This window comes from Notamacropus eugenii, chromosome 1 (genome assembly GCF_028372415.1).
Source record: "Notamacropus eugenii isolate mMacEug1 chromosome 1, mMacEug1.pri_v2, whole genome shotgun sequence".
In the NCBI taxonomy this organism is placed as follows: domain Eukaryota; kingdom Metazoa; phylum Chordata; class Mammalia; order Diprotodontia; family Macropodidae; genus Notamacropus; species Notamacropus eugenii.
Genome location: NC_092872.1, coordinates 113332607 through 113342536, shown reverse-complemented (window position 1 = coordinate 113342536; position 9930 = coordinate 113332607). Strand labels below are relative to the sequence as shown.

At 35.2% G+C, this 9930-nt stretch overlaps 1 protein-coding gene across 2 annotated transcripts; it reads left to right on the top strand.

Annotated features, from left to right (window-relative positions):
• The first annotated feature begins 7334 nt into the window (after positions 1-7334).
• Positions 7335-9625, top strand: IZUMO3 (IZUMO family member 3). Of its 2 annotated transcripts, none has more exons than XM_072638444.1 (7): positions 7335-7713; positions 7848-7922; positions 8020-8109; positions 8315-8332; positions 8712-8792; positions 9169-9259; positions 9497-9625. In XM_072638444.1, exons 1-7 carry the CDS (start codon positions 7488-7490, stop codon positions 9564-9566), a joined length of 651 nt encoding a protein of 216 aa, XP_072494545.1. In that variant the 5' UTR covers positions 7335-7487; the 3' UTR covers positions 9567-9625. The 2 variants fall into 2 exon arrangements, with proteins under 2 accessions (XP_072494545.1, XP_072494544.1); XM_072638443.1 differs by having other exon boundaries at positions 9482-9621.
• Positions 9626-9930: the final 305 nt, after the last annotated feature.

Genomic DNA, 9930 nt, shown 5'->3' with positions numbered 1-9930 from the left:
GTTTACTTAGCCAACTCATAAAACCTGTAGAAAAGAACATTTTTAAATGAAATAGGGAAAATAAAAATCAAAACTGTAGTGACTAAACTGGAAGGTATCATATTTTGCAGAGGATCAGCAAAGCTGATAGGCAACATGTAGTGGATAAAGACATAGTTTCAGAGTAGAAAAGATATGAGTTCACATCCTGCCTCTGATGCATGCTGTAAAATTTCCATGTAATATCAAATTATTTGGGGGAAATGCTGATTTATTTCATAGGGAAATTCATTATATCATAGCTAAGGTTAGATGAAAAAGGGCATAGCATAAGAGAATGAAACATCCTTGACTTGGGTATATAATACTACCGAACTAAACCAGTCACCTATTCTATAAATTTAATACTCAAATTATAGCTATAATAATGATGCTGTCTGTGCCAGATAGTACTAAACACTTTCCAATTATTACCTTATTTGATTCTTACAATTACTCTGGGAGGTAGGTTCTATTATTATCATCCATATTTTGCAGATAAGGAAACAGATAAAGAAAAGTTAAATGACTTGCCCAGAGGCATATAACTGGTAAGGACTTGAGGCTGGTTTTGAACTCAGGTCTTCTTGACTCCAGGCCAAGCCCAGTACTTTATCAATTATGCAACCTTCCTGCCCAAATCCTGAAACCAGCCATAAGGCAGTTCTGCATTACTAGTATTGTCTTCGTTAACATTGTAATGTTACTTCTACTATTACTATCATTTTATTTGCAATTCAAAGGTGTAATCATTTTTAATGGAGGTGAGTTATGGGACCAAAGGCAAATCTTTCATTTTAGATTATTTCAATGTGTATAACTGAATTTAACTCTCCTTTGAAAATATGGTATAGATTCACTACCTAAAATTCCACTGGAAATACCACAAATAAAAATGCAAATCCTAAGTTTCTCATGTAGGCCAGGATTGATGTCTACCCTCTAAGTCTACTATCTCTCACCATTCACCCATCTTAGGCCAAGTTAAGCATAAGTAACTCAAATAAATGGGAAGGTAAACTTTTTTAGGGTTAGGAAAGCACTTTAATATTTGGAGAATTTCTCCTGCTTCTGATTTTGTCTCCATGCTTTTAATTGCACAGTTTTCAAAGGAAATAATCTTTCAAGCAATTAGTGTAGGCATAACTACTAAGTAAAGAAAGTTATTTTTTAAAAATGAAAAATCCTTACTTGAAATCAAGCAGTTTATAATCTAAGTTTTTAGTTGTTTGTTGTTGTTTTTTAACACAAGTGAGATGAGTTCAGGTTCAAAATATGTTTGAATTAATATATACTAGTAATGTTTTATTTCTTTAGTTCTCTTTGATTTGGGTATGATAGCTATTTGGATCATAAGAGAAGTCTGAAAAAATGCCTTTTTTCCTCTTTTTTTGCTTGTTTATCTGTCACACAAGTTAGTTGTACTTTAAATATTTGAAAGAATTCCCTTGGAAATTCATCTGGATGAGATTTTTTTTTCCTTTAGGAAGGAGTTTATTTATGTCTTGCATAATTTGTTTTTTTCTAGAATTGACTTGTTTAGAATCTCTTTTTCTTGTTCTTTTAATCTGAATACTTATTTTTCATAAATATTTTTGAATTTTTAGTCTTATTGGCATATAATTAGGCTTCACACTTTGTCACAATTTACTTACAATTCTTTCATTGTCAATTATCTTCCTTTTTATTTTTTGCAATTTGGATTTCATCTCTTTCTGTAAAAAAATTAAATTGCTTATTTACTCTTTTAAGGATTTCTTTAAAATGAATTTGATTTATCAACTTAATAAACATTCAGTTTTACAGGCATGCTAGTGCCCTGTTGGTGATACTGTGAATTGGCCCAGCCCTGCTGAAAAACACTGTGAAACTATGCCTAGTTACCAAAATGTGTATACATGTTGACCCTTTAATACCCTTTAATAATTAGATCAACTCACCAAGACAAAACAAGGATAAAAGAGACCTATAACCACAAAAATAATTATAGTAGCCTTTTTCACACTAGCTAAAAATTGTAAAGCAAGGTGATATCCTCTTTCTGGTGAATGTCTAAACTGATCGTGATATATGAATGAAATGGAATATTGTTGTGCTATAAGCAATGACAAAATGGGCAGTTTCAGAGGAAACTAGGAAGGTCTTTATGTTAGTAGAAAATATTTCTGAAGTGAATTTTTAAGTTTAACTGCTATGTGTCTTGTAACTTGTAGCTTTGGGGTTTTTCTTTATTTTTGCTGGTTGGAGTTTCTTTTCTGGAAATAATCTATGCATGCTTTCGATTTTATTTCATTTTCCATGTTCAGAAGTTCTAGGCAGTTCTATTGTATTTTCCCTACATTGTTGTGTTAAGGTTTTTTGTCTTATCATCTTCTGGAGGACCCATGATCCTTTAGGTTTTTCTACACATCTGTATTCATGATCAATATGTGTTGCTTGAACAGTTAGTATATTTGCTTTTGATGTTATTGTTTTTGGCTTCTCTTCTTACAGATTGTTTTTCACTTCTATGTATTTGCATTCCTAATCTATTATTCTCTTTTATTTCTTTGGTGAGATTTAACATTGCAGATTCCAGTTTTTCTATGCAGCCCATTATTTTTGCTGTGCAAGTCACAAATCCTGGTTTTATATTTCTCTTTTCTCTTTTAAATCACTCAGAAACAATACATTGTGCATTAATGTTCTCTTGATTCCACAAGGTCTTTTGTCTCCCCAAGGTTGGATAATTTTCCTTTGTTTTGTGATATTTCTTCTTATATAACTACTGGGTATGGCCCCATGAGTAGGGTAGTGCACCTTCCATGCTGATATTCTTGGTGGCAGGGAGCGGTGTTGCATGAACTCAGTTTAGACTTAGTAGGTTGCTTTGATTTCTCTTCTTTTGGATTCTAAGTATCCTAAATCACGAACATAGCTGTAGTATTCTATCTTAAGTTCATAATTACTGTTTTTCAGAGGTTTGAGAAGCTTGAGGGGATCAACAGAATATCTAGTCCTTCATAATGTTTATCGCATTACCTCAATACTTGAAAGGGTCTTTGTTAATTGATGTCTAACAATCTGTATAGAACTAAAATGTTTTGGGCAATGGCAACAAGACAACAAAGAAAAACTATTTTGAAAGATTTCAGAATTATCAATAATGCAATATCAAATCATGAGCCCAAAGACCAAAGATGAAACATAGCGTTCACATCTGGTTAGAAAGATAATGAGCTTAAACTGCAGAAAAAAAAAAAAAAAAAACAACTGAGCACATGGACAATGTGGATATCTGTTTTCCTGTATTGTTTGTTTTAATTATAGTGGATTTAGTTTTCATCTAGTTGTTATTATTGTTTCTCCCACCTCATCCTCCTCTCTAGAAGTTCAGAAGACTTCTAAAGTTCTTCAGATACATACCTCTTCAACCCAGATGAGAGTAAGCTTCCAATATTACACAACCCTCCACCCTCAATTGCTTCCTCTGTATTACTTCTACCTTTCACACCTTGTTTTTATAAGATAATTTCTCCTTTTAACCTTTTCCTACCAAGTTTTTTTTTGAATCACTTCATTGTAAACAACTCAACCCCAATCTTTCTTTCAAACTACCTTAGTAATGATAATAGTTTTAAAAATACCATTTCTAATAATCATAACTAATAATTGCTAATATTAATAAAATTTTGATATGTCACAAACTGTATGACTTCAATCAGTGGTTTATAATTAGTCTTTAATTGTTTCCTTGTAATTCTTCTCTATCTTTTACATTGATTTTTCCATCACATTCTGCTCTTTTTGTTACAACTACCTGAAAGTCTTTCAGTTCATCAAATATCAATTATTCTTTCATTCAGTATTATACTCAGTTTTGTTGCAAAAGTTATTCTTGGGCAAAACCACAACTTCTTTGCTCTTCAAAGTATAATGTTCCAAGGCCTACTTTTTTTGTATAGATGCTGCTAGGTGTTGTGAAAACCTCATTGTTTTTCTGCACTGTTTTTTTTTCTTTTTTCTTGTGATATTTTCTTTTAATTTGAGAATTTTGAAACTTGACTGTGACGTTCCTGTAAGTTTTCTTTCTTGGATCTCTTTCAGGTGGTTATCAATGGATTCTTTCTATTTCCAGGTTACCTCCTTATTCTAGAAGTTTAGGAGAATTTTCCTTAATAATTTATTGTAATACTGTATCCAGATTCATTTTTTTGATCATAACTTTCAGGGAGACCAACAATTCTTAGATTGTTTCTCCTCAATCTGTTCCCCAGATCAGCTGTTTTCCTAAAGAGATGTTTCAGATTCTATTCTCTTGGTTTTTTGATTTGTTTGTTTGTTTGTTTTGGTTTTATCGTATCTCGGTGTCTTATAACATCATTCAATACCACTCTCCAATTCTATCTGTCAAGATGTTGTTTTCTTCTGTAAGATTTTCTTTCTTTTTTCTAATAAGTTAACTTTCTTTTCATAATTTTCTTGGATTTCTTTTATTTTTTCTATTTCTCCTCATTCTTTCTTACTTGATATTTTAATTCATTTTTTATTTTCTTCCAAGATTTCTTTTTGGACTTGAGACTATTTGACATTACTCTTTACAATAGCAGTAGCTTTTTTTTTTTAACTTCACTATCTTTCTGTGAATATGAACCCATATCTTTTTTTTTTACACCAAAGTACCTCACCAAGGTTATTTTTCCTTAGCTTACTCATTTTTTAAAAATTTGTTTTGTTTTATTTTTTGCAGTTCAATATTATTATTATCAAGCTTTAATCCCAAGTTATGGGTCATGTTGTCCTAGCCCTCAGGTCCTTCTTACTGTTGTAGTCTGAATTCTGTACAGTAGCTCAACCTCAGGGACTGCTCTTTTCCTCCCATAAGCCCTAGACACATTGTCCCAAAAATGTTCTTGATCCATGTGGTAGAATACACTCACTGAATTGTGCTTGATCCTCCTCATCCAGAATCCTACCCTGGGATCATATCCTTTCAACAATGCCAGACCTGACTCCTAGGAACAGTAGGGGGTGAGTAAATCTCCTCTCACTCAACATTTGCTGTTCATTACATGACAGTTTGTGAAGTAAAAGTTCATGAAGTGAAATTTCCTGAGGCAGTGAGGGAAAGGTTCCTGAAGTGAAATTTCTTGAGGCCTGAATGATTTGTAAATTGAGATAAAATTTCTTGAATCCTACTCTGCTTCCCTCAGGGTCTGGAGGTGTCTACACTGAAACTAAAATTCTGAGGTCCTCTCAAGAAGTCTTAGGAGGGAAACTCCTTTATCTATTTATTTTTGCTTCTATATGTTAATTTCATGGTGATTTTCTGTTAGTGGAGAAAATCTGGAGAGTCCAGAAATTTCAGATCTTTCATCCATCTTCCCAGAATGTATTTTTCATCAATTGTTTGATTATTTTAAATGTTGTTTTAGGAAAACTTTGAGCAAATAAGCAATTTTCACTGTTACAAATTCCCAAATTAACTATAAAGGGCATATGAAAATTCTATCTGCATCCAGAGAAAGAAATGATAAATGGAAGTATGTATATGATTATACATATACATACAGAGAGAGAGAGAGAGAGAGAGAGAGAGAGAGAGAGAGAGAGAGAGAGATGCACACACATATGCAAGTTTGTGTCTAATGGTAGCCATCTCTGTGGTGGGGGGGAGGGAAAAAAGAAGAAAAAAAGAAATGTACATGATTTCTTTATTATAAAAGAAACAGCAAGTTGTACATAGATTTGCAGTTTCATGTGCAATCATCTTTTATTATTGTTATCACTATCATTATTATCATTAGAATAATAATTATACTATTCTATATAAATGGTTGTTTTAGTTCACAAATTAAAAATAAAGCAAAACATAAAAAAGAATTTGTCTTTCTGATCCTTGGATAACACTTAGGGCCTTTTTCTGTTCTCATTTTATCTATAACACTGATTTCTGACCCAGAATCACTTGAAATATGCACTTTATAAGATTCTAGCACTTAGAGCTAGAAAGAACCATCTAGTCTACATGTAGTTTATAGAGTAAAAATGATCTCAGAGCAGAATAGATTTGCCAGAGGTAATGATAGAGGAAAATAACCTAGCATACTATCTTGCTTAAGCTCAGACCTGAGTTCTCAGTTCCTTCTTTGCCTATATTGCTGTCACTTCACTAGCTGTCTAAGCTTCATTGATGGAGCAGAGCAGTTAAATATTGACTACATTCATTTGACTTTTCAGACATCAGCATGTTCTGTTCTAGATCTATGACCAAAGCGTCCTAAATGTCTTCAATTTTTATCTCCCTTTTTCAGTTGAAGTTGACCTATCATCTGGTATTCTTGTGGCTAAGTCTAGTCATTAACCTTCACCATTAGGTTGCCCTCGTTCCTCTAGTCTCAGATTAGGTTTTCATTTATCTTCATTAATATTATTAGGTTGTTTATATTCAGGATTAAGTGAAAGAAAATGCTTTCAGAAATAGGTTGAGCTCTGGTTGAGCTCTGCCACTTATTGGCTGTGACATGTCATGTAACTTCCCTGGGCTTCAGTTTCCTCATCTCTAAAGTGATATGGCTGGATTAGATTACCTTTGAGGTCTTTTCAAGGTCTAAATCTTTGATCCCATTATCTACCACTATTCTGAGATTCTCAGAAGATACAAATTATTTCTTAGTTGAAGCAGGAAATAACAAAATTGAACAAACATGACACTTCTTACCTTCTTAGCTCTTGCTGACACTGCCCCCCCCCCACATTTCTTAACCTTCCCCAACTCTGGTATCATGGTCTTAACAGTAACTAACTTAACTAACTCGACTTATGTAAGTGTATCTTTTCTCCCAATTTTCCTAAGATATTCAATCACTTGATTCCTCTTCCCCAGTATCATTTCCTGTTGGATAATTTTTATTTCCCTAAAGAATTCAGTCACCTTCTGTTCCAGCCTCTTATGATTCAAAGGAATGACAAGGCAAGAAGAACACAATCATGGAAAGTTCTTTCAACTCATTTCCTTACTCTTGATCTATCACCAAGAAATAAAAAAGTTGAGTTGAGGAGGTTGTGAAATCACTTGGCTAGGGCTGTGTAGAGAAAATAAAATAATTTTCAAAGACAACCCAAAGTTTGTATTGCCTGGTTGAATGGATTTTTAGACATTAAAATAGGGAGAGAAAAAGTTGGAGAAAAACTAAGAACCCTCCACAATTTCCTTCCCCCTGTGACTTTAAGCCCATTTTCCCTCAACCTTGCTCCCACATTCTGCACATAGAACTCAGGGGTCTGCCACGTTGATTATTACATCATTCTTTTAGAATGAGATATCAGATTAAAAAAAATGAGTAGACATCTCCAAACTGAATGACTGAATAGAGGGAGGAGAGTTAAAACTACCAGGGAGATGATTTTCATTCATATACTGCGGAAGAGAATCAACTAAGGAGCTGGTTGTCAAGACAGCATGCTCTTTGGGAGGAGGGGGAGCAGAAATGGGATCACAGTTGTTATTATTGTTCTTTTTACTCCTGGGAACTAGGATCATAAGGAGCTGTCTAGAATGTGATCCCAAATACTTTAAGGATGTGATTTGGCTACTTGAGGACCTGGTGCCAAAAAACACTCCTACAAGAACTGCTTTCCTTGATCGGCAGCTCCAGGAGTTGAGGGACATAAGCACCAAGGTCCACCAGGGGAAGAAGAGACTGCGGGTGTTGGGTGAGGGATGCCCGGGGCAGTGATGGGTGTGAGGCATCAGAGGTGGAAATGATAGACTTGGGAGGGGAGAGCATCAAACATCTGGGTATTCAATATCTCTCAGTGGTATGGTCACTCCCTTTTCTTTCCCCCAGATGTTCGCCAAGCTATCAGTGTGAGAGAATGGTTGAAAGAGAAGCTCAAGAACCTAAAACAGAAACCATGGAAAGGTGCAGTGGTAGAGAAAGAGAAAACCATGAAGAGGTGATGTGGGATGGGATAAAGTTTGAAGGGATGATCTTTAGTAACTCCCTTATTTTTATCCAGGGGTCTTCATCTTCCAGGGCCAGCTTCTTCAACTTCGTCAGAACCTTGAGTCCCATCTGACTGAGACTTTAAAGGACTTCTCTGATCTTGGTATGGGTGTGGTCAGTTGAGAAGCCCTAAAACAATTGGAAGTTGGTTGGGATTCATTGGAAGAGCTCTTTGGGGAAGGAAGAATGAGTTTCACCTTCCATGATCCAGACCTAGATGGAATGAAAATTGAGGGAAAGAAATGTGAAGTATCTGCAATAGAAAGATAATATGTACCATAAGGTAATCTTGTATATTTCTCCTACAGCTTGCTCTGAAGACTGCAGTAAGTATAAACACATCCAGAATACCAAAGTATCCTTTATTATCCCTTCAAATTCCATTCCCTATACCTTGATTAGCATAGCTCCCTGATCAAGATCTGAGGTCTTATTTCCTTTGGGCTCCTGATTTTATGAGGTGCTTCTCCATGAAAACAGGTCCTTAACAAAGTTTGCTGAAGCATGAGTCATTCTCATAGTCTTTAGCAGTAGTCACCCCCTGAGCTGGTGGCTTTCTCTACCAGAACCTTTAATAGAGTTGAATGTTCACTTTTCCTGTCACAACCTGAATTCCCACAGAGGTCACCATAGCCTACATCTTCAGGCATCATGCTTACTAGGAGAATGAGGTAGAACTGGTCTCTACTCACTTTTTCTCCTCAGTGATGACTGAGGGCCCTGTTCTTGACTGTTGGAACTGTCTACGAATTACCACACCATGCTTCAAAGGACAAATTTGTGGAGGTATCACGGGATAGTAATAGGGCACTTGAGTGATACAAAGATTATGAAAATTGGGTGGTTTGAAAATAATAAGACATAAAAAAGTCTGTAAAAGATTGTAGTGATGGAAGCATCTGAGTAGTGGAAGAGTTTTACACTGATAAATGGAAGAACCATGGGGCAGTGGGGAGACTGATGAAATTGTGAAGCAGTGATGTAGGCAACTGGAATTTGGGGATCCAAAAGACTTCGGTCAGAGTTTAAAGGTGAGAGTAATGGGGAAGAATCAGGAAACAGGGATATAGTCATTGATAGTGTGGGATAGAGGTGGTTTTTTGAGGGAAATGTAGAGGAACTTAAAAGGGAAACAGATATTTTGTCTTTCTCCCCCCTCAAGATGATGACCGAAATACAGCTGAGCAAAGAGAAATTGCATTGTTTCTAGCACTGATGGTGGAGGCAGTAGGGTTGGGATCTATTGCTTTTCTGTGAGTCTTACCATTTTATTGACCTAACAATCATTGGAGGGAGGGCTTAATATGAGAAAACATAAAGTTAAAAGGTTAAGGAACTAGGATGGTAAAGAAAATGGGATAAAATTTGAAATACAGTTTGATTCCATTAAGGGGAACATCCAAACAAAGGAAGGTATTGTTTAAAGGAAGAGGTCACTATTGTTCAATGGGAAATATGTCCCATTTCCACTGTAGGTATTATTTTTGCAGCATTCACCGGAAGAAGATGAAGGTAAAGCTAGAAGAACTGAAGAAAACTGCAAATACATCAATAGAATAGAAGGGAGGAAATAGGGTAGCAAAAAATAAATTCATAAGAAATATTGAAGTCTCGTGTAATTCTGTGTGGGGTGAGTGCATACTCTCATAGCTGAATGGGCATTGTGAAGAGACGAATTCTTGTTCTGCAACTGAAGCTCAAGTATGGTAAGATGGACTGGGATGAATGTTGACTGCATTACATTTGTTGTTCATTGATTTCAGTCATGTCTGACTCTTTACGACCCCATTTGTGGTTTTCTTGGCAAAGATATTCAAGTAGTTTCCAGTTTTCTTCTACAGCTCATTTTACAGTAGGGTTAAGTGATTTGTCTAGTAATTTACTAGCTGTGCAACCAGTCATTAAGTGTTGAAGTCCAGGTTTG